Source organism: Phalacrocorax aristotelis, chromosome 13, assembly GCF_949628215.1.
Source record: "Phalacrocorax aristotelis chromosome 13, bGulAri2.1, whole genome shotgun sequence".
In the NCBI taxonomy this organism is placed as follows: domain Eukaryota; kingdom Metazoa; phylum Chordata; class Aves; order Suliformes; family Phalacrocoracidae; genus Phalacrocorax; species Phalacrocorax aristotelis.
This window is the reverse complement of record NC_134288.1, coordinates 9976319-10000215: the sequence shown is the minus strand read 5'-3', so window position 1 is coordinate 10000215 and position 23897 is coordinate 9976319. Positions and strand designations below refer to the sequence as shown.

Sequence of the window (23897 nt, the reverse complement as noted above, 5' to 3'; positions counted from 1 at the left end):
CTCTATTTCCATGTGCCCTGCAGCTGGCTGAGGTGTGGGATGGGCAGGTGGGTCAGCATCCGTCCCAGGGATGCTCAGGGGGCTGGGGGCCCTGTGTGCCCAAAAAGCCCCCTCTGTGTCCTCTCTGGGGGGAGGAGAGGGGCATAATGTGCTGGTTTGCACTTGCTGATGCTGGGGGTGGGTGCGCTGCTGAGGGCTGTTGTCGAGGCTCTCACTGGTGGCCAGTAGACCTGGTCAGGGAGGTTACCAGGCTGCTTCAGGGCATGGCTCCTGGCACGGGGCCAGCATGTACCAGTACAATGGGGTGAGCACATGGAGCTCCCAGGATGGACACGCACATTGCTGGCACCTATAGCTCACCTGTGGGGACCTGCTGAGTGAGGTTTTGCAGCTGAGCCCCTTCCCCCTCCTGTCCTGCACCCCCCTCCGGGCACACCAAGACCCCCTGGGGTGCATTTTGGGGAGCACTGCATGGGGGAAGGGGTGTGGGTAGCTGCATGGGAGTCAGGAACAGTTCAGTGAAGCTCAGCTTAGTGTGGCATGGCTTGGCTTGACACGGCTTAGCTTGGCTCCGCACAGCTCAGCTCAGCCTCACGCAGCTTGGCTCGGATTGGCACAGCTCAGCTGGGCTCAGCTCAGCTTAGCTCAGCACAGCTCAGCTCAGTTCAGATCGGCTCAGCACAGCTCCTGTAGCTCAGAGGGAGGTGAGTTACGAGGCACTCGGAAAATCAGAGTCAGCTGCAATCCTGGGGACAGCAAGGGCAGATCCGCAGCCGCTGCCGGAGCTGCCGGAGACCCACCGCGGCTCCCAGCCAGCCGGCCTGCCCAGGGGCTGCTGCCAGCCCCCCCAGGCCTGCCGGGGCCGGGATCGGGGGGCTGAGCCCGGGGGGGGGCTGGCGCAGGCAGCGTCACCCGCCTAGCTCCACCTTCCCCCAAATGGCAGGGGGCTTCGCCGTGACCCCGGCGCTGGGATGGCAGCGGGACAGTCGGACCGCGGCGGGACAGTGGGACAGTTCCCAGCCGAGGTGGCGGCTGGAGTGCTCTGGCGGGGGGGGACTCCAGCCAATTTGTTTGCGAGTCGCTTTGTTGCTGCTGGGGGATTTTTTTTAGTATTATTATTATTTTGAAGGGGGGGGTGAGAAGAGGGGGCTGGCACAGGCTATAAAGGCAGAGCTCCCCGGAGCAGCCGGCACTTCGCTGACACCATGAGCGCTCCCCTGGCCTGACAGCCCCTGCCTGCCTGGGGTTTGCCGGCTCATGCCACCTTAAAGCGTGGCTGTGTGCCTGCAGCAGCGCCGGGGTGGGATGGTGTGAGCCCAGAGCCGCTCTCCTCCCTCCCACCGCCCCTTGGCTGGCTGGCTCTGGCAGGAGACGAACCCACCAGCCGCTTGGATGATTTGATTTCTTCCCTGCCCAAAATTACTCCTGCCCAGATGCTGTGGATAATATTCATGTTGCTGTTATTCATCAGCTCCGTGGAAATGCTCACGCAGAACCGATGGAAGAAGCAAGGTACAGTGTGCGTGGCCGGCTCGTCCCACTCAGGTACTGTGGGGTGGCTCTGTGATGCGGGACTGCTGGCCCCTGCCTCCCCTGCCAGTGCCGGAGCTGCCTGCGCTGCCTGTGCAGAGTGGGCAGGAGGTATGAAACGGGACTGATCTACGCCCAGGGCTGGAAGGAGCCGGGAACCAGCATCCTCCTCAGCCAGTCCCTCGGGCCCTGTTGGAGACCAGCTGCATTCCCCTCTTGGTGCATGGCATGGGGCTGGCTCAGGGTAGGTGCATGGAGAAGGCAATGGTCAGCCCCATAGCACTGCCTGCCCAATGCCAGCCCTGCCCTTGGGGCTGGTAGGGGACAGGGGGATGCTGGCTGGAATGGGGACCAGCTTTGCAAACCCCAGGAGAGCCAGGCACAGTGGGGATAGTGCAGAACGGGCTGATTTTCCAGTATTTCCCTTCTCTACTTAATACATTAAGTGCATGAGCAGTAGAACCTCCTGGATGGATACTCAGAGCCATTGTCCCCCTGCCCCATCTTTCCCCTGTGCAGAGGCATCAGCCAAGCTGCTGTTTGGTGCCAAGGCACAGGGCAGAGTGTGCACTGGGGCTCTGACGAAGTATTTGCACCCCTGTTGGGCATCAGCGCACGTCCCCCTGCCAGGCAGTGCCGCGCAGTGACACCTGGCCATGGGGAGTGGGGCCAGGGCTGACACCTGGCTCTGCACCGGGAGCAGGTCAGTTTTGGAACTTCTGTCTGCTGGGGTAGGGACAGGACCTGGCAGGAGCAGGGCTCTCAGGGGTCGGGGCTGGAGCCCAGACAGCTTTCCTTGCAGCTGTCGCATGTTAAAGATGTGCAGAGTCAGTGGGCGCATGTGATTATGTGGGTGGCCAGGCTGGCAGTTGAAATGCCTCTGATTGGAAACAGCCTGGCACCAAGAGGGGCTTGGGGTGCCACAGGGCCAGCACTCTGGCTGCTAATGCTTGATATCAAGTGGCCTGATGCTATGGGATGCATAGGGGCCTCAGGTCCTGGCAGCACCCAGGTGTCTGATCTCAGCTCCCTGCATTGAACATGTGTTGTCTGTCCCTGTATAACCAGTCCAGAAGGGCCAGCAAGGTCTCCAGGGGCCAGGAGCCAAGAGGGATGCTGCAGCACCCCACAGTCGCCCCACTGCCACCAGGAGCTGCCTACAGCCATACCCTACTGCCACGGAGAGATGGTCTGGGCAGCCCAGTGCCCAGAAGCCTCCTGGTGCCTGCAGAGCCCACGGCAGCAGTGCTGGGACTGGGGCTGGCAGCAATGGCTGATGCCACATTGACGTCTGGCACAACCCAAGCAGGGAGCACCCACCTGGGCACCCTGGTATCCTGTGTGCCCCCCGTCTCAGCTCAGCCCTGCACTCTGGGTCTGCAATCACTGCTGGGCAGAGGGAGGCAAACCCACCAGGTGTCTCTAATTTCCGTGGTCCCATAGTTTTGGTGTGAGCCACATCCCGTTGTGCAGCACAGCCCTCCGCCGACTCTGCAGCAGCTCTCCGGCATCGCTCCCAGCAGCAGAGGCGCGTGCCGGCAGCCCTGCCGTGCCGGCAGCCCCACGGGGTGGAGGAGTGGGACCCGGCCAGCCGAGCCTTCCCCCAGCTCCGCACCATGGGGCTATTTTTAAAGCCAGTGACAGGAACAAGGCCCCAGAGCCTGCGCAGGGCTCCCCAGCTTCCCTGCCCCAGATGGGGGTTGGAGGGAGAGCGGCAAAAAAAAAAAAAAATCATCAAAAAGAATTAGAAAAGGGAAAGAGGCTCGTAAATCCCTGGGTCTCCAGGGAAGTTGCTCCAGCTGCAGCCAGGAACACAAATGTTGTCAGTGTTTGGTAAATATGTAACGGAGACCATAACAACTTAATGGATCCAACGTGCTTCGTTAGCGCACTCTCAGCAGATGCAGTCCTAACAAAGCCTCCCAGACGCGCCGCACCATGCTGTCATCCAAACCCCTGTGTCACAGGGAGGGGACCGGGATGAGCCAGCTTGGGGACAGCTACATGGCACCACTACACCAGGGACCAGCTTGCACGAGGGAACATTGTGCTGGGGACCAGCACACAGGGCTGCAAGGCATCATCTGCCAGCATCTCCCCCGGCTTCCCCAGCACGAACCTCTGCTTTCCACCAGTCCCTCTGCTCTGGCCACCATAGCTGTGGATCCCTTCTGCTGTCAGCTTCTGGGGCTCAGAGAGGATCAGTGCCAGGGATCACTCCTGGGACTGAAACCTGTGTCTGTGCTGGGCAGCACCCAGTGCCGTGGCTCGTTTGGCTTACCCTCACCCGCTTGGCTCTGTGGAGACTGGAGCTGCAAGGGCTTAGACCCGGTGGGCCACATCAGCCCCCACCTGTCCCAGCTGCAGGTGCTGGGCTCTGCTCTCTCCAGGGCAGCTGCCTTCTTAGCGCTTCCCCAAAAATCATCTTAATGCTCTCAGATCTGCTGGCAGGTGGATCCTGGGGCCTGAGCATGCAGCGCTGACGTTGCTGGCACTGTCACCGCTGCACAACATGAACCTTTGCTCAGGAGCACCTGGTGGAGCCCACAGTGCCAGAGCTGAGCGAACGCTTCCCAACACAGCAGAGGCATTGGCCACCTGCACGTAGGAGCTTGGTGGCCCCTTACAGAAGTGCCCAGCCAGCCTGGGAGTGCAGAAAGACATTGGGCACAGGTAGCCCCCAATGCTCGGGCCTCAGCTACTCAGCTGCCAAAGTGCCCCTGTGTGTGAAGCATCTCTCCAGGCTGCATTTCTCTGGGTGCAGGGAGCTGGCTTTGGGAGTAGCAGCAGTCAGCAGGGTCTCTGTGGGCCCCACCGGGGGCTGCAGGTTGATGGGGGTGGGCACCCTGTCCTTGTCCCTGGGAACAGAGCCCACCTCCGGGCTGGCCGCCATCACCCTGGTCCGGAGCACTGCAAAGGCAGCCAGGGAGGCATTGGAGGCTCTTGAGCAACCAGGCAGATCCTTATCTCAGCTCCTCTTGAGTGTTTCTAAAATGCTGTTTGTCCCCTGACACTTAGCAGGCATTAACTCATTAATCCAGGTCAGAGCGTATTTCTACCCATTGACTGAGCCGTTGTTTAGCTGGTGCTAGGATGCTTCCCACAGGATGTGCACGGCTGGTGTTGGAACAGGGCTCAGGCTGGCACCCTTGGGCAGAGCTGGGCATGGGTTGAACCCTCAGCCCTGCACCCTGGGATGATGGAGGCAGTGATGTCCGAGCTGAGTGTAGCGGGGAGCGATGGGTCTGCACATCCCCGAATCTGCCAGCCTGGGGATAGAGGGGATTTTGGGGAGTGGACGGAGGTGGGGAGGTGTCTGCAGGGAGATAGGAACAGTGCTGTCACCCCCGAGGTTTGGAGAGGGGCTACCACAGGGCCAGGACCCTCACCAGAGCCTTGGCTGTGCCATGCACATGTTCCACAGCCATGCCGCAGCCCCTTTCCATTGTTTGTCCCTGCAGCGAGTGCTGGCCTGCTGGAGAACTGCACGGGCTGTGTCCTGTGCTCGGAGGACAACGGCTGCATCACCTGCCACCAGCGGCTCTTCCTGCTCATCTGGAGGGATGGCATCCGCCAGTATGGGATGTGTGTCCACACCTGCCCCCCTGGCTACTTTGGTGTGCGGGGTCTGGAGGTCAACAGATGCACAAGTATGTCCCATGCCAGCCAGGGCCCCCTGATCCTCCCAGTGCCCCTGCCTCCCCTTTGTGCCCTGTGGGCACCAGCACCGCAGGAAGGGCAACTGCTGCATTTCCCACAGCATCCCTGGTGGCACAGAGCCAGTGGCAGCAGTGAGAGCTGGGGGCAGCTGGGCCATGGGCCTTCCTCCCCTTTTCCCCTGCCCAGAGCTGCAGCCTGGACCCCGCAGATTTGCAAAGGGCTTTGTGTCCCCAGTGGGTACCAGGGCTGCTGGCTCCAGGCTCGCCACGTGCCAGCCCTCAGGCTCACCTGGCTGACCAGCCCTCCTTCCCGGCAGAGTGCAGATCACCCAGCTGCGAGAGCTGCTTCAGCAGAGACTTCTGCATGAAGTGCAAAGACAAGTTTTACTTGCACAAAGGCCAGTGCTTTCGGCAGTGCCCGCCCAGCACCGCAGCACAACCTGACACCCGCGAGTGCCAAGGTAAGCAGCACCTGATGGCTATGATCCCTGGGGACATGCCTTGTGCTGCATGGTCACTGTCCCCCACCCTGCACCCCTGTCCCCTGCAGAGACATGTGAGCTGGGGCCCTGGAGCCAGTGGAGCACCTGCACCCATGAGGGCCGGACCTGCGGCTGCAAGTGGGGTGTGGAGACACGGGTCCGGGAGGTGCTGGGGGCTGCCCGGGAGGAGGGGGCTGCCTGCCCTGAGCTGCTGGAGACAAGGAAGTGCCGCATGAGGAAGCACTGCCCAGGAGGTGAGCACCGCTCTGCCTGCCATCCCCTGGCCTTGGGGGTGGCTTCCTGCCCCTCCAAAGTGAGCCCCAAGGCATGCTGTGGGACTGGGGTGGTGGCAGCAGTCCAGCAGTGGCTGGCGAGCCTGGCTGTCATCTCCCAAGCATTTTGAGGCTGGTGGCTGTAACCGTGCAGTTCTGGAGAAAGCCACTGTCTCAGGCACATGTGCTGAGCAGCTCCAGCCCTGGCGCTGGCGCTGGCTGCGGGGCTGGCGGGGACCCCCGCAGGCAGTGTGCCAGGCTGGCTGCTCCGACCGGCAGCCCCTGAGACTGCCTGGGACCGGCCGGCGTCCCTTTCCACCGCCTGGCTGGGACAGACACTGGCGTGAGCCACAGCAGCGGGACAAGGCTGCCGAGCTCCAGATCCCATCCTGCCATGCTTGCGAAGGCAAAGGCATGGCTATGGCTTTGTGCCTCCCAGTTGTGAATAACAAGGGTTGAGGCCTGTGAGGGAGGTTCCTGCAAAAACCTGAAAGCCCCCAAAATGCCATCAGTGCTCATGGAGTTGGAGGGCATCACCCAGGGGATTTCTCATTGCCAAAGCTTTGGGAGACACCCTCAGGGCAGGGTCCTTCTCCATGGCTTGCCTGGTCAGATGTTTGCCCCTGCTTCTGTGCCTCCTCCCACCATGGTAGCACAGTGTCCCCTGGACTGGGGGCTCCCTGGCATGGGGCTCCCCACATCCTCTCGCAGCACCCAGACCTGGCACGGGGTCTGGCCGGGCGGTGCGGGTACAGGCATGTGGCTGGCAATGGGAACCGGGAGGCAGCTGACGTCATTCTTGGATGCAATCTGCTGGACCTAAGCTGTTCTAATAAATCTCCACGTAGTAAGTGGCAGAAAGGGGGATTGCATGAGATACTGATCTGTAGGGCCTGAGCTCCTGGCCCCAGCAGTGCAGAGGTTTGCAGTTCAGAGATGCAGACTCACTGTGTGCTGTGGGACGTGCCGGCCGGCACCGCCAGCGTGGCGGGGGCTGAGGGCGGCGGAGGAAAGGACTGCAAGGGGAGGAAAAGAAAAAGGATGGAGAAAGGGGGGCAATAATAGAAGGCATGCATGCTGAGGCTGGGGCTGTGGAGCCAGGAGAGTAGCTTCATCTCAGCATCATCAAACATAAACAATACTTTCCTGCTGACAGCATGGAGGAGATGATTTCTATCCCAGCCTGGGCCCCGACTCACAGCTTTGGGGAGCCAGGTGGCATCGATTTCAGGGATGTTCGCCTCCCTGCCGGGCTGTGCCAACTCTGAACCCAGAGAGCTGGTGACAGTTTGATGTGGCAAATTTGGTGTGGGAGGACAGGCTGCTCTGGAGCATGGTGTCCCGTGGCGTGGTGCCAGGCGGGTGCCTGTGCCCAGCCCTGCCTCGTACATAGCACGTCCTGGCGGTAGGGACTGTGGTGCTGGCACTTCAGAGGCATCCCATCTTCTGGGGTGACTGGGAAGGCAATGGCACCCTGGTGAATCATTTGGCCTCCTGGCTCTGCACACTGGGAGCCCTGAGCCATGGGGATGGAATCAGGGAATGGCAGGGCTCCTTGCTTGAGGCTGCTAGCTGGGATCAGCTCCAGAGACAAGTCTGGCCCCAAGAAGGCAGAAGGAAATCCCTTCAGTGCCCCATAAGAAGCCCCGGCTGATTGCTGCCCTGGCCGGGTGGGCAGGAGCGGGCAGGCCATCTGTGTCTGGCAGCTCAGCCTGGCCGCCATCTCCCCGGCAGGCTGCTTGGTGTCCCCGTTGCGGCAAAGCGTGCATCTGCCCTCGCTCCCAGGCTCCTGCCCGCCTGGCCAAGTGCTGGGTTATGGGATCCAGATGCTGGAGGAGGACAGCGAGTTCACTTGATGCAGCCGAGACACCCCCAGCCCCAGCAAGCTGGGGAAGGCAGCGGACCCAACCGTGTGATGAGAGGTTTGTGCCACCACTTCTGAGCCATCTCTGGGCAGCTGGAAGAGAGAAGCATCTGCGCTTGGCCAGGGCACAAAACCCCTCACGCTGCTGTAAATCTGCCTTGTGTGTCTGCCACAGTCTCCAGACACTTGGTGTTCGTGCTGTGCCCTCTCCTTTGTGGGTGGCAACTGTCTGGGAGATCAGAGCCGAAAAACAGCCGGGCAGGAAAAGAGCTGGAGCCCTTGGAAAGGATCAGCCACAACAGCACTGGCACATGCAGCACCAGCCGGTTCTAGTCCCCATGCCCTTCACACAGGGGCTGTGCAGGGAGAGCAGCACCGGGTCCCCCTGTTTCACCTGGCTTGGGGTCAGAAGAGCATGTGGTGGGTGCAGGAGTAGAAGCAGAGATGAAGCTGCCAGGTTTTTCAGCAGCCGTCCTGCTCCCCAGCATGGGCTCCCCTTCCCATCAGAGCCCATGGCACAGCTGGGCTTATGCTGCATCCCTGTTTGTTGTCTTGGCACTGATCATCTCTGCCAGTGGAGACGGGAGCTGGAGGGTGCTTGGGGCAGCCCCTTGGGGCACACAGAGATTTGGATCCAAACCACCTGACCACACAGCACCAAGTCCCTGGCAGGCTGTCAGCGGGTTGGCCTTACCAGGATGCAGCTGGGCTCCACCGGTGCATGGGTTATGCCGCCTGGACAGGGACCTTCCGCACAGGAAGGGCATCCCCAGGGAGATCATTAGCACCCATGCACAGATGCACCCTAAGGCCACTCCGCTTCCCACCATGCCCTAATCCGCCTGGGGGCTGTCTGGGTCCTCTGCAAGCCCACAGTGGTGGCCAGTGCCATCTTCTCTAGAGGGGAGGCACAGCCCACCACTGCGGCAGAGCCAGGCATGGCCATGGCAGCAATTCACGGCATTGGAGCATCCCCAGTTCCTGCTCAGAGGGAAGTTGGTGTCTCTCCAGGCAGCCCCTCAGTTTAGTTGAGCTGACTTCAGCCCATTCCTGGAGATTTTGGGGGTATCAGGATTTAGGGTCTGGCCATGGGAGCTGTGGGGGCAACATATTGGTGTCCCTCTGCGCATGCTGCCAGCACCCCCAGACCCCCTGCAGACTCTCGCTGCTGTTTGGTGACCTGGAGGGTGGCTCTGGGGTTCTCCAAATCAGGAAGAGGATCCTGCGCTAACACCTAGGGGAGGGTGTGGAATCCGCATTTCATGGATGGGGCTGAGGATGGATCCTGCTGCCTGGATGTGAGTGAACCCTCCTTTTCTCCTCCTTTTTCTGTTCTAGAGAAAACTGAACCCAAAAATAAAGGTAAAAAGCGACAGAAGAAGCCGAAGACAGAACCGCAGACGGGTACCTAGCAGCACCAGCACAGGAGCTGAGGCAGCGCAGCGGGAGCTGGTCAGGAGCTCTCTGTGCCGGCAACCAGCAGCATGGAGAGCTCCCAACCGGCTCCTGCCGTGCTGCCCCAGCCGCGTCACCCCTGTTTTTCCATCCACAAAAAATTGCACAATTTTCTCCCCCCCTCCCATTTTCTTTTGAGACAATTTATGGCCTGTAAAACATTTCCTTTTCAGAAAATCTAATTTGCAGTGTCCAAAGCAATGCCCTGGGGCTTGGGGAGGGGGTGGCTCCTTTATTTTTCTGTTTTTCCCTCTCCCCCAGCCTGCTCAGTCCCTTCCCTTGCTCCAGCCTGGTGGGATGGGGTTGGTCCCAGTGTTGGACCCCACTGATGAAGATGATGCCTGCCTGGGTACCATCCCCCAGGGCTGGGAGATGCCCTGTCCTCAAGGGGTCCCAACTGCACAGAGGTTCACAGTGCACCACCAAGCTGCTCTGGGTGCCAGATAGGGTCCCTCATCCTCAGCCACTGGCTCAGGGAGTGGCAGGATGCCCAGTGTCGGGACCCTGCTTGGGACCATGCCATTACTCACGGCAGCCCAACCTGGTGCTTGGCATCCCCAATGACACAACTGTGGACCAAATACTGCTGTCCTGAGGCTTGGAGGGCAGTGGGACCCCAGGCTGGGAACCCTGCTGGGGACTATGCCAGCCCAGTGCTCAGCATCCTCACCAGTGCAACCATGGACCAAATCCTGCCATCCTTAGGCTTGCAGAAAAGCTGGAGGAGCTTCTCTCCCCAGCACCCCAGCTGGATGTGGGCACAGGAATTTGGCGTGGCTGTGCCCACATTTGGTCCTGGACAGAAGTGCTCACCATGGCACTGCAGCTGCCGGAGCAAGTCTGGGCAGGGGATGCTGCTGCCTTCTGCATCCTCAGCCAGGATGCACTGGGAGCAGCCACCTCAGACCCCTCCCAGCCATCACCTCGGGCATGACCTGGGGGTGCTGAGCCCAGCCATGCCAGTCTATCCTGTCAAGCTGACTGCCATGCTCACGTCACCTGCAGAAATAAGTGGCGTACATCCATGAGGCATGGAGGGCTCTATCAGCATATTTGATATGTGTTTTGCTCAAATTGCTACCCCAGCCACAAACCTCTGTATTTGGGGGTTTCCCAGGGCCAAAGCCCCCTGTCCCTGCTCTGAGTGCAAGCAGGGGGTGGCCAGGTCCAGGACTGGCAGTGGGGTGTCAGGGCTGCCAGGGCCACGAGGGCTGCACAGATCCTTCAGGGTGAGAGCGCTGGGTGTCAGCATCGAGCCAGCCCCAGGAGCATGAAGCTGCGCAGCAGTTCCTCTGTTTGCTTAATGTTAAATAAATGTATTAAACCTCCAGCATCCCTCTTGCCTCCCTGTTTTCCTCATTTCCACAAGGCACTGCCAGAGGGTGACATGCATGCTGGATGTGGCCAGAGCATTACCCCTGCATCCCCCAGCCCTGCTGTGGTTCACAGCACTGCCAGGGGTGTGAAAGCAGCTGTGCCCCTCCGAGCCCTTCCAGCACGCAGCCAGACCCAGACTCCAAAGTGGAGGGGAAAGGCAGCTGCTGGCATTGGAGGGCCATCCCATAACCTGCAGCCACCTGTGCATCACAGCATGGCTCCCAGTGAGGGGGGACACCCTGCCCCAGCCCCCAGGCACTGAGGGGTCTGGGGAAAGATTTTATTTTAAAGGTTTTATTTAAAGCATCACCAGCATCGCTCAGTCCCTGAGCCAGCAGCTGGAGCAAGCAGCAAGCCGCATCACCAGGGCTGCTGCCCTGCAGGTATCCCGGGCTCAGCTCTGCCACCGAGGGGCTACTTGGGCCGGTTGCTAATTGCAGTGAGAGCACCGAGTCTACCAGGGACACCCTCACAGTGACAACTGGGTCTAGTCGCATAATCTGGTTACTGCAAAGGCACAACCGCAGCACGCTGGCCCCATGGCAGCTCTGGCATCTCCCTCAGGGGGATGGGGAAACCCACTCACTGGGCAGCACTACTCCGTGCTACAGACAGCGCTCCCGCCAGCTGCTCCACCACCGGCGCCCACAGCATCCCTGGCCATCCCACAGTAACTGGGACAGCAGTGGGGTCCCTTCCCTGGCCCCATGGCTGTACAAGCAGCCTGGTGTGCAGGGACACATGCCCCCCATGCTGGGAGAAAATCACCCTTTCCTGAGGCGTGAGCATCCCCGTGCCCAGAGAAGCTCGCTTTCCTATGCCAGCCTGTCCCCACCACTATGATTGTCCCCTCCCAGGGGAACCAGCCTAGAACTAACCCAGTACGTAGGCTGGCAGCTGTGGTGACACCCAACTTTGGTGGGTGCCCATCACACACAGCCGTTCCGGCCCCCAGCGGACATCCTGCCTGGGATCTGGACACCCCAAGCCCTGTGTAGGGTCTGGCCAGGTCCTGCCAAGCTCCGCCTGGGACACATCCCCCGTCCTGGACCCACGGGCTCGTCCCATGGCCGGAGCAGCCAAACAGAGGCCTGGCTCCCTCCAGCGTTATAAATAGCCAGGACGCAGGGAGGGAGCTCTGTTCCCCAGGATGGGGGTGTCCTGGGGATAGTGGGTCACAGCGGGTGCTGATCGGGGGGGACTCACTGGTGCTGGGGCCAGAGGGTGGGAGGGCTCGTTGCTGGTGGGGGCAGCTCAGCCCCGCTGGCTGGCGGCGCTGCCGTGGCGCTGCCCACTCTGGGAGGTGCAATGAGCTGCGCAGAGAATGGTCTGGGGTGGCGGCGGGTGCACGTAGCTGGGGGAGGGACGGGGGTTTTGTGGGTGAGTGTGTGTGTGTGTGAGAAATTTATAGATCACGTGTGAAACTTGATCTCCCCGCAGTGGGCTAGGAGGAAAGAAAAAAGATAGAAGTATTGTTTTTAAACAGATTTTTTCCTTTGTTTTTCTTTTTTTTTTCCCTCTCCCCCTGCGAGGGCTGCGGCTGCCTGGTGATAAAAGGCCAGGGCAGCCAGAGCCGGCTCAGAGGGAGGAAATGCCGAAATTGCAGCGTTTCGACTTGGCGACGAGCACCCACTGACCCATCCCGGCAAAAAAGCAACGTCGCGGCCGCCTGGGAAGTGCCAACGCATCCCCAGCCGTGGCACCACACTCTCACACCCCTCCCAGCACCGTGGGACCCCAGCACCATGCAGGTGCTCAGCCTCAGCCTCGTGGCCCTGACCTGTGCCACGATGGCACTGTGCGCAGCTGGAGCCCAGCGCCGGGCACTGGAGGGGGGCGGCCGACGACGTTACCACCGGGTACAGCATGGCCACTGCAGCTACACCTTCGTGCTGCCCGAGGCTGACCCATCACCCTGCCAGCCCCCTGCCCCTGCTGCCCCCGGCCCCGCCAATGCACTGCTGCAGCGGGACTCGCCGGCTGGCACTGCACATGCCAGCCATGGGGCAGCCCAGCGCCTGCGGCACCTCGAGAGGATCCTGGAGAACAGCACCCAGTGGCTGCTGAAGGTAGGGTGCTGGGTAGGGGGGGACGGGCAGCGGGGCAGCTCGGGTAGGGGTCTGCCTCCAGCATCCAAGCACATGGTATCCCCCGTACCAGCTGCCTGCTCCAGCTCTCTGCCTGCTGCAGGCTGTTGGAGGCAGAGCTGGGTGCATGGGGGTTTTGTGCCCACCCGAGCAGCAGTGCTGCAGCCAGGTTAGTGTCTCCCCTGCAGGTTTGCAGCCTGGCCCTGGTCCTGGCCCATCTGCACGGGGCACTGCCTCCTTGGAGGAGATGGGTGCTGAGGGTGCTGTGGGTGCTGCAACTCGTGGTTGCTGCAGATCACTGGTGCTTGTCACTGCAGCTGTATCACCCTGCCATCCCTGCCACGGCTCCTCATGGTCCCAGCTGGGCTGGCTGTGCCAGGCATCCCCGGGGCTCAGCACTCCCTGTTCTGGGTCAGGATGCAGCCTTGCTGGAAAGCTCCTGGGAAGGGTTTTGGTAGGCAGTAGAGCAAGGGCTATACGGGCAGGGACCACCGAAACCTCTCCAGCATCATTCTTTTCTCACTTACGGGCTTTGCAAATGTTCCTGGCGCTTGGTGAGACTTGAGTCTCACAGTGTGTGGGTGGCTGGGTGGGGGCAGGGTGGGGGTATTGGGGTGCTGCTCCAGAGGGGCTGCATACCCACAGGAGTGCCCCCCACCCCATCTCACCCTGTCCCCACCACCCATGGCAGGAAGCAGCATTTCCTTCCTGAGGGCTCACAGGCACTGTTGGAACCCCCATCTGCCGAGTGCGGCTGCCTGCGTCAGACCCAGGAATAGCTCCCGGCTGGCTTGTCCCAGTGGACACCTCCCTGGGGGGCTGTAAACCCCATGCTCCAGTGAGGCAGCAGCACCAGGACCCCAGGTGCCCGAACTGATAAGAGCACAGACAGCTTTTCTCCAACTGTCACCAGCCCTTGAGCCAAGCAGCATTGCCAGCACCATGTCCTCACCATGTCCCGCCCGGGTGCAAAAGGACCCGTGTGCCTCTGCCCCCCAATTTCCTGGAAGATCCCCCTAGCTGAGCAGGGCTAGTGGTGCTGTGAGACAGTGCATGTTGAGCCCATGCAGCCCTGAGGGCCAGGGCCAAACACACTGAGCAGGGGGTCCCGAGGGTGGCCTGCACCAGCCACGCTGCCTGGGGGCCCTCTCCCAGCCACTGGCTGTGTGGGGACAGTGGGGGCATCAACAGGTAGGTGCAGGGATGTGCAAGGCTGTCCCCTCAGCCATCCTAGATGACAAACTCCTCAAAAGCTGGGAAAATGCTGAGCCATAACTCCAATGAAAGCCAGCCTGGGGTGTCGCAGAGGGACTGGCAGAGCCAGCCACCACCCAGCAAATCTCTATCACTGTGGTACCTGCTGGGTCTGCTGTGCATGCACAGCCCTGGGGTGCCTGCACCCTGGAGTCCCTGTGCCCTGGGTGCCCAGGCCAGCTCTGAGCTTCTCTCGGGGTGAGGGCAGCCTTTGGTCATGGCCAAGCAAGGCGGGAGGCTGTGGGTCCCACCGCAGGTGCACATGGCCCTGCCCCAGAGCAGGCAGCTGCAGGCAAAGTGGGGCTGCACATCTGGGCAGCTGTGGGCAACAATGCCCCACACCGCAGCCCCAAAGAGCAGGAGGCAGTGAGGCACTGGGCAGCCCATCCCATCCAATCCCGCAACATGGCCTCTCCGGCGAAGGCAGAGTTTAGCTGGGTTTTTTCTGTTGTTCCTTGGCTTTCCTAATTTAACTGGAGCTGCCCAGGGAGGCTTGTTTTGGTCAGACTCCAGGCCTGAACAAACAAACCAGGGCTTGAAGGAGGCATCGAGTTCGGGGATGGATTGTAAACAACATTGCATCCCTGTCTGCTCTGCCCTGGCTTGGGGATCCCTGTTGGGTGCCGGGGGCTGGGGGGGCCTGCCAGCAGGCCAGCAGGTCCCCCAGGCCCTGTCACCCAGCAGGGCTCCCCAGGCCCCCTTGGGTATCCCCAGCACCCAGCTTCCCAAAGGAATCCCATCGGCAGCACTGGGGTGCTAGTCCACCCTCCCCATGTGCAGCCCCTGCCATGGCAGGGAGGGACAGGGACACGGTGAGGAGCCAGCACACGGGGGCATGTAGCTTCTGCTTGCCATCCCGTTGTTCCCATCTCAGGAGGAATTAATTTTAGTTCAAACACAAACATCTGATGGAGCCACCTGGTCTGGGGGGGTGCTTAGGATGGGAGAGGGTCCCCAGCAGGGCAGTGGCAGGTTGGCAGCTCTGGGGTGCCCATGACACAGGGGTTGGTGCTGCTGATTCTGGCATGGGTGTACGGGGCTTCCCCCCACCTCTGGCCCTGGGGACCCCCCAGCTTGTGCTTGGTGGATACTTAGAAATGCTGGGGCTGGATGGGGATGGCGATGGGGCAAATGCAGCTGCAAGAAGGTGGCACAGGACTATCCTGCCACAGGCAACGGGTCCCCAGCACCGGGACAGGGTGGTGGCCAGGGCTCGTTCTGCTTCAGGGCAGCATTTTGGGGTGACCTGAAGGATCATGGTGTTCTCCCCCAGCCACTCTGCCCTTCTTGGTGAGGAATGAGGCTGGTGGGACCCCTTAAAGCCCAGGCGAGCTCAGCTCACCTCAGCACCCATATGGCAAAGTGGGGATGATCCTGGTTTCCCTGCCTGCACAAAAGCCTGTGCCACTTGGGTTCCCTGTGCCCCTCTCCAGCCCCATCTGCTTCCAGGCAGCTGCTGGGCCTGGGGCCAGGAGCCTGGGCTCCTTCTCCGGCTGTGCTCAGCTCTCCCTCTGCCAGCCTGACCTTTTCCATGGGTATGTACTGCCCTCGGGCTCAGAGATATGTTTATTTAAAAAAAAAAAAAAAGACAAGATTGAGAGGGAGAAAAGGCCTCCCCAAGCCCTGTGAAGCAACAAGATTAACGACGTGGTTAAAGGGAAACTCTCCAGCAATCACTCAGCTTAGGGAAATGTTTTCCAGACGCCGCTCTCCGACCTTTCCCTGCTTCCTCCCCATGAGCATGTTCCTGCGAGGGAAAATCCCCAGGGAAGCAGAGTGCAGGCAGTGCTGACCAGGATGCCCAGCCCTGGGATCCTCTTGCCCACCATGGGTGCTCGTGATGGGGTGATAGTTTCGCCACTGCCTTGGTCTGGGGAGGAGGAAATGGGGCCCTGCTGCTGCCAGGGAGATTTCATCATGCTCGAACAAGTGCAGAGCAGAGCCCTGTGCCCTGGCCTACTGCCAGCCCCACTCCTGTGCTGAGCATCCCAGCACCACTGCCTGCCCACCATGCCACCCAGGAGAGCACCATCCCACCACAGGCAGTCCCACCTAGTCCACCACCCTGAAAGACACACGAGGATGTGGGGCCCTGCCTGCACCGGCTGGGAGGTGGTCGGGCAGGAAGCACAACTTGGGCAGGGCAGGGACAATGGGATCTATAGGGTAGAAGCAGCTGGGCAGCCCCCGTCCCCTCCAGCTCTCAGGGGCTGCCCAGCGCAGGGCTGCTTCCCCAGCGTGGGCGGCAGCACGGCCCCTTCCGCTCCCCACGGCCCCTGCAGAGGGACCATGCCCCTGCCGAGGCCATCGCCCCGGGGAGGGACTGAATGGGAACCTCATGGCAGGGCTGTCAGAAATAGAAAAGCCTTTGGGAAAGGCAGCTCCCCCACAGGCTGGGAAAGCGGAAGCGACATCTCAGCTGTGTCAGCAGCCGGCTTCTTCCCAGCCCTGAGCGCTTCCCTGTGGCGGGGCAGCACCGGGCACTGGACACCCACCTTCCCCAGCTGATGGCGGCCCCCACCGTCCATGTCACCAGCCCTGGGAAACTGATGGCTGGGGACTGGCAGCTGATGCCGATGTCAGCTGCTCCCTGCCCGGCTGCTTGGCACAGGGCACCTTAGCTAGGCAGCTACCCCAGCTTGCCAGCAGACCTGGGCACACACAAGCCTGCGTCAGGTCCCGGCGAGAGGAAACCAGCTGACACCGCAGCCCAGGAATCTTGGCAGCCAGTGCCCAAAGGGGCAGCCTGTGGGCAGCTCACTCTGTCCTCCCGATAAGCTGCAAAGGGCTCTGAGATGGGCTGTGCTATGCTGAAATACTGCCAGGGATGTGCCTGGGGGCTGTGCCAGGCACTGTCAGACTCAGCCAGGGCAAAGGGGGAGGATCCAGCGACATCTTTGAATGACCCACCACATCCCCACTCTCTTCCGCAGCTGGAGAGCTACATCCAGACAAGCATGAAGCCGGAGATGGTGCAGCTGCAGCAGACGGCAGTGCAGAACCAAACCGCCACCATGCTGGAGATTGGCAGCACCCTCCTCAACCAGAGCGCCGAGCAGAGCCGCAAGCTCACCGACGTGGAGGCCCAGGTAGGGGGTGGCTGGGGCACATGGCATGCGTGTCCCTATGTCCCCACCGCCCCCAGGATCATGGCAGGTGACACGACTTCTCTGTTGCTAAAAGTGGGTCAATTCCCCAAGGTCATGCATGATTTAATGCACTGGTGTGCAGAGGTACTGGGGTTGTGTGCTGGGGAGCCGCAAGCCTGGTGATACTGAGGACGTGGTGTAGCCCTGGTTGCTTACAATGATGCTCCCCTCCACTCCTGGGGCAGGTGCTGAACCAGACATCACGCATCGAGATGCAGCTGCAGGAGAACTCCCTGTCCACCACCAAGCTGGAGAAGCAGCTGCTGCTGCAGACGAATGAGATCCACAAGCTGCAGAACAGGAACAAGTAGGGCCTGGGGTGACCCAGGGACCCCCACAGACCCTGGACCCCAGGGACAGGCCAGTCTCTCCTGCTCCAGGAGTGCAACTGTACTTTGGTGGGATTTGAATCCCTCCAAGGGCTGGATAGGGTCCCTGGGAGACTGCACAGCTTCAGCACAGCCCCTTGGGCTTTGATTCCCCCTAGCTAAGCACATCCCAGAGGTGCCAGGCAGGGTGCGATCCAGTGGGTATGGCAGGGGACAGGGACAGCTCTGGGTCCCTGCAGATGTGGTGGGGCACTGCAGCTGGAGCCGGGTCTGCTCTGCTGCCCACTCCCTGCCCAGCTGCTCAGCACAGGCACAGTTCCCCCCTCCCCGTCACTGCTGCCTCCCCCTTTCAGCATCCTGGAGGTGCGAGTGCTGGAGATGGAGACGAAGCACCAGGTGGAACTCGCAGGGGCCCGCTCGGAGAAGGAGAAGCTGCAGCGCCTGGTGAGCCGGCAGAGTGGCACCATTGAGGAGCTGGAGAAGTCGCTGCTAGCCGCTAGTGCCAACACCAGCCTGCTCCAGCATCAGCAGCTCCAGCTCCTCGAGTCAGTGCAGAGCCTGGTGCGCCTTGTCTCCCAGGGCAGAGGTGAGATGGGGCGCGCAGGCAGGGTGCAGGCAGCTGGAGAGCTCCTTGTCCCCTCCATGAAGATGAAAGGCCCCTGTGCTCAGCTCAGGCATGGGTAACAAAAATGAGGGCCCCAAAAATGAGCCCTGGATTGCACCTGAGGAGCAGCTCCAAGCCCCCAGGAGAGGGTCCATGTCCCAGCTCTGTCCCCACCCATGGCATACCCCCAGGCTTAGCCTTGCAATGGCCCTGCTACATCGCAGCTTCCACTTCACCCAGCCCCAGGGAGATGACATGGAAGAAAGAAAAATAATCTATGGGCACAAAAGCATCCAAAGGGACTGGGGAAGAGTGACAAAACCAGGCAGGGCTGTGGCACCAGAGGGGTTTCTGCCACCTCACCGTTCCCTCTGCTGCAGGCCCACTGCCCAGGCAGGAGCAGCTCTTCCAGGACTGCGCCGAGGTGCGCCGGGCGGGCATCCGTGCCAGTGGGGTCTACACCCTCCACATCACCAACCTCAGCGAGCCCAAAAAGGTGAGCACAGCCTGGAGAGAGGTCCCACCACAGCACCCTGGGGTGCTGCTGACCCCAGGGCCAGCCAGTGGTGTGCACTGGGTGTGTTAGCCACATACTACAGGGGGTATCCCTGTGGGATGGGCACATCCCATCCCCTGCTGCCATGGCAGTACTCCCCACACCGTCTGGCCATGGTGCTGAGGTGCCCCAGGGCCTGCAGAGGGGCCAAAAGTGGGGGGGATAAAACTGATTTTAAAGGCACCCCCACAGCCTACCTGTGAGCACTGTGCCCCACCCCCTGCCCATGGCCGCAGAGGCAGGAGACAACCCCCCAGCCAGGCACTGGGCACAACACATGCTTGCCAGCCCCTTGGCAAGCTCTACCACCCATGCAGCACCCAGGCTGAGCTACCCAGTCTGTGGGGGATGCACCCGGCTGCTCACCCCGAGCCAGCCCTCGTCATCCACCCTGCAGCTCATCCCAGCTCTCCCCACTGCAGGCATACTGCGACATGGAGACAGACCGAGGGGGCTGGACCGTCATCCAGCTCCGCACCAACGGCAGCCTCAGCTTCCAGAGGAGCTGGAAGGAGTACAAGCAGGTCTGCACGCAGCTGGGAAAGGGTACACCCTGGGTGAACCCTGGGCGCACCTTGGGCACCCCACATTCACCAGCCCCCCTGCTCCCCCAGGGCTTCGGGGACGCAGCAGGCGAGCACTGGCTGGGTAATGAGGCCGTGCACCTCCTGACAAGCCAGGCACCCTACACCCTGCGCATCGAGCTGCGGGACTGGGAGGGCAGCCAGGTCTATGCCCACTATGGGAAATTCCATCTGGGAAGCGAGAGGCAACTTTACAGGTAGGAGAGAGACACCATGGGGACAGCTACCCAGCCCTCCCTACCTCCAGCTGTCCCCGAGCCCCACGGGCAGCGGTGGCAAAGGGCAAGGGCTGGCTGCTGTGTGCCAGGGAGGCGTGTGGCCCCAGAGGGTGCAGATCACATGGGATTTTGCTGGGATTTCCTGGTGGGATTATGGCTCGGCATAGCTTCTCCACAGGTGCTGGGGACATTGCTGTGCCACCCACTCCTCCTTCTTTGCCTCTTGAGAACCCAAATCAGATTTTAATGCAAGAAATTGCATGAAGGCAGTGGGATTTCCCATCCCAGCCAGCAGCTGGGCTCAGTGCCAGCAGGCAGCTGGGACGCTTGCCCCGTGGCTCAATGCTTGGGCAAATGGGGGTGACACAGCGGCAGCTGCCTGGGCATTCCTGGGAGTGCCAGGCATCCCCAGGATGCTACACCCATGTCTGGGGAGGGTTGCTGTGCTCCTGCTGCCAGATTGCAAGGACAGCGCATGCTCCCAGGAACATCAGCCTGGCCATGGACAGGAGGGGTGGCAAGCACAGCTGGGTGCTTTGGTGCTGGGCTGGAGATGGGACCAGACCCTGGAGATCCCCTGCACCATGTACCCCATGCATGCACCAAGCCAACCGCCAGCAAAGACGACCAGAGGGGCCTCAGGGTGGGTCTATTCTGCCACCAGCATAGCATGACCTCCAGCCTCAGGGACACCCCTTTCAAGCCATCAGACCCAGGCCAAGCTGGAGCTGCAGGATCTCTGCCTGCATCCCCCCATGCTGGCCCTTGCTCAGCTCACGGCATCCCATGGCCTTTGACCCACTCCAAGCAGGGCTGAGGGGCTGTGTGAACCCCCCCAGCAGCAGCCAGCCAGCACTGATGGTGGCCATGGCCATGCTGTGCTGGGCCGGGGGGCAGGCTCTCGCTGCAGGACTACAGCGGCACAGCAGGGCAGCAGAGCGGCATGGCGCTGCAGGGCACCCACTTCAGCACCCGTGATGCCGACAATGACAACTGCCTCTGCAAGTGCGCCCAGATGCTGTCAGGAGGTGAGCAAGCCGGGAGGGAGCACTCACACAGCACCCATGGGTGCCCACCCAGGATGCCACCCTCCTACCCTGTTCCCTCCTCGCAGGCTGGTGGTTTGACGCTTGTGGCCTCTCCAACCTGAACGGCATCTACTACCCAGCCCGGCACAACATCCGCAAGCTCAACGGCATCCGCTGGCACCACTTCCAGGGACCCAGCTACTCTCTGAAGGGCACCCGCATGCTGATACGACCCGCCAGCTTCTAGCACACTGGCAGCCGGAACAGCACCACAAACGGTGCCAACCTGGCATAGAGGGAGGGAGCCGGGAGGGGGCCGGGAGAAGGGATGGCTGGGTGAGACTGAGCCCTCCCAGCCGCTGCAGGGAAGCTTTTCCCCCAGTTATTATTTTTTACTCTTTTTTTTATTCCATCCTCTGAGGTCCTGCACGTCACAGAAAGAAGCTGGGCCTCCAGAACCTCACACCACCTCCTTTGCCTAGGGATGGGGGTCCAAGACCCCCCCAGAATTCCCTGCAGCACCCCCTGCCCAGCTCCAAGTCACAGCAGGGACTTTGCATTTTCTTTATGTTTTAGGGCATTGCAAAGCCCCCTCCACCCACTTTCCCCATAGGATTAGGGTAGCTGGTGGGGATGGGGGTTCCTGTGAGTGGAGGTGCTCGGCACCATCCCTCCTTCCCATCCTGCCCAGATGAGGCCATGTAGGGGGGACATGGGCTGTCCCCTCCTGTATGCATGGCCCAAGCCACTGTCCCCACGCATAGCAGCACAAGCACTGCTCCTGGCCGTTTCTAGTCCCTGGGGGTGGGTGGGAGGAGCAGGGGGAGTGTTTGGGGACCCTGCGGGACCATTCCCCGGCTGGGATGGCTGACAGCCCTGTGCTGGGAGTGTCAGTGCTGGCAGGGGACTGGCAGAGTCCCAGGATGGGCAGGATGGGGATAAGGAGTCACAGGTGGGGAGAGGGCTGCAGTTTAAGATGGGGCTGGGGGCGGGGGGAGGTGGGAGGTGAAGGTGGTGGGAAGGGTGTTAGGGGTGGCTTTTCTGGGGGTCTGAGCTGGGGTAGGGAAGGAGAGTGGGAAGTGGGGATGCATGGTGGGGTCAGACACATGGGGAGGAGTGGGGAAAAGGGCCAAGACCCCTCTGCACCCCCAGCTCCCCTGCCCGCAGTTGCATTGAGATGGCAAACCCACACTGAGGGCACTTCTGGGAGCAGCCTGGGAAGAGAGGAGTGCAAAGCATCTGGGTCTCCAGCCAGCAGCACCAGGGCTCTGTGCCCACCCACCCTGACCTGCAGCAGCTTGGGCTGGAGGCACTTTTATCTTTACACTAAGAGGTATTTATTTTCCAAGAGTTGGTGGGGTGGGAGCAGGCAGGGGGAGTTCCCTGCATCCTACCACCCCACGGCAGGCACCAGTCCCCCTGCTTCAGCAACAGGACAAAAGGGTGGGTAGAAGGGCTGTGGGACAGGGTAGGACAGACAGACCCCGGCCATTCCCAGGGGACCCTGAGCCCGAGGCAACTTCATGCATGGGTGAGCCTACGGGAGGGCAGGGCTTGGTCACACCTGGTCACAGGCCTGTCCCTGTCACCCTTCTGCAGATGTCCCTGTTCCTCTGCAGTCCCTGTCTCCATTTCCCTCGGCCCCATTGCCACTAGAGGTCCCCTGCAGCCCGGTGGCAGCTGCCCACAGCACCCTCACCCCTGGGGGACAGGGATTGGGGTGCCCCACTGGGTCCCTAGGTCACCTGTCCCACTGGGTGCCAGGAAGCCCTGTGGACTGGCAGCAGCAGTGGCAGGTGCCAGGGTCCTGCTACCTCTGTGACACCCAGGCACCCCAGTGCCCTCCTCCCCAAAACAGGCCCAGGCAGGGTTTTGCTGCCACCTAACCCCGGACCCCGCTGCAGCTCCTGGGGGACAGGGCCAGTGCCCTGGCGTGGGGCAAGGGATGCAGGGACACACTGTCCTCCCTGTTGGGACAGGGGGACCCACTGGCAGGGTGCTGGCACCAGCACCAGCTGCACACACAGCAGCGAGGAGGTTCCCGACACTTTGCCCTCAATGCCGTCCTGAGGCATTTGCTAATTAACAGTGATTAAAGCACATGTCATAATTGGCAATTCCAGAAGATGCTCATCAGTGGGGCTGTGTGGAATAATTAAAAAATAGAAAATACAGGGTGGGAGGGCCACCCGGGAGCCTTGCCCTGGTAGCAGCGAGCAGCACTGCAGGCAGCAACTGTTCCGGCCCAGACCCGCCCCAGACTCCCCATGGCCCCTTGCGCCCTGCCATGGGCTGGCACGGTGCAGCTGCACCTGGACCAGGGGCTGCGTGCCAGGTCGGGGGGCAGCCCCTGCCCCGGGGTGTTGGGCCAGGCCCCCCAGACTGGGGTGCTTCCGGTTTTCTCTTTCTCCCGCCTGCCTACCCACAGCTCCTGCCTGCACATGGGGCACCCATGGGAGACCCCACGTGGAGGGGTGAGGGCAATGGACACCCTCCCCAGCCGTCCCTTCTCCCTAGAAATAACAGACTGAAATAACAGGGCTCAGCTGCAGCTTCCCACCGAAACCGGAGCTGCTGAGAGACAGCTGCCAGGGAAAACGATAGAGAGTGCTGGGGCTGTCCTGCTGTCCCCAGCAGGGACATGCGAAGGGGGCATTCCAGGGAGGAGGGGTGTGTGTGCGTGTCACCTCACCACAGCTGTGCCAGGGTTTCATGCAGGCGGTCCCACCAGTGCAGGGTCAGATGAAGACTCCTGCCGGGGGAACACGGCTCCTCCTGTCTGTGCATCTGCATGTACACATGCATGCACGCAAACGTGTGCACATAAACACATCCCCACACACACACGCATGCACACTTGGACACACATGCACACCATTGCGCGTGCACGCATGAGCACACGGCCACACAGCCATGGCAGGTCCAACGCATGCAGGTTGCGGGACGCAAGAACTAGGCCAAGGCTGGCAGTGCCTGGGGGAGCACACTGGCTACTTGGCACCGTGCCCAGCGGGCCCCCCACACCCTCTTGGCAATAACAGCAAATTATATTAAGCTGTGGACATGCCAGGCTGAGGAATCCAGCAGCACAGCTGGTCCCAGCCACCAGCGGGGATCCAGTTCCTGCAGAGCTTTCCCCACGGGCAAAGCCTGTTCCTGAGCAGATGCCCAGGGTCCCTGTCACCCCCTGGTTTCCAGCTCCCTGGGGAAGCACCTGACACCCCACATGCTGTCATTAAGGATCCCTTGGGTGTGTGCTTCCTCCCCAGACCACTTTGTCAGCCTGACTCACAGGCCAGACACCATCCCCACATCCTGCCCGCTGCATCCTGACTGCCACATCCCAGGCAGCCGGGCCTGCCAGTCCCACAGTGGGAGCTGGATGGATCCTGCACCCTGGGCAGTGGCTCTGGGCAGGCACATCAGAAGCCGGGCTGGCATGGGAAATC

At 61.4% G+C, this 23897-nt stretch overlaps 2 protein-coding genes across 3 annotated transcripts; both read left to right on the top strand.

Annotated features, from left to right (window-relative positions):
- Window positions 1-1040: 1040 nt before the first annotated feature.
- Window positions 1041-9230, top strand: RSPO4 (R-spondin 4). 2 transcript variants are annotated; one of them, XM_075108699.1, is made up of 5 exons: window positions 1041-1512; window positions 4992-5180; window positions 5507-5650; window positions 5740-5925; window positions 9146-9230. In XM_075108699.1, the coding sequence occupies exons 1-5, from the start codon at window positions 1434-1436 to the stop codon at window positions 9217-9219; spliced, it is 672 nt and encodes a 223-aa protein (XP_074964800.1). In that variant the 5' UTR covers window positions 1041-1433; the 3' UTR covers window positions 9220-9230. The 2 variants fall into 2 exon arrangements, with proteins under 2 accessions (XP_074964800.1, XP_074964799.1); XM_075108698.1 differs by lacking the exon at window positions 9146-9230 and having other exon boundaries at window positions 5740-6089.
- Window positions 9231-12075: 2845 nt separating this feature from the next.
- ANGPT4 (angiopoietin 4) lies at window positions 12076-22565 on the top strand. The gene is made up of 9 exons (XM_075108606.1): window positions 12076-12708; window positions 16914-17069; window positions 17315-17436; window positions 17812-18044; window positions 18443-18558; window positions 19041-19142; window positions 19233-19399; window positions 20318-20448; window positions 20535-22565. The coding sequence occupies exons 1-9, from the start codon at window positions 12385-12387 to the stop codon at window positions 20693-20695; spliced, it is 1512 nt and encodes a 503-aa protein (XP_074964707.1). The 5' UTR covers window positions 12076-12384; the 3' UTR covers window positions 20696-22565.
- The last annotated feature ends 1332 nt before the right edge of the window (window positions 22566-23897 follow it).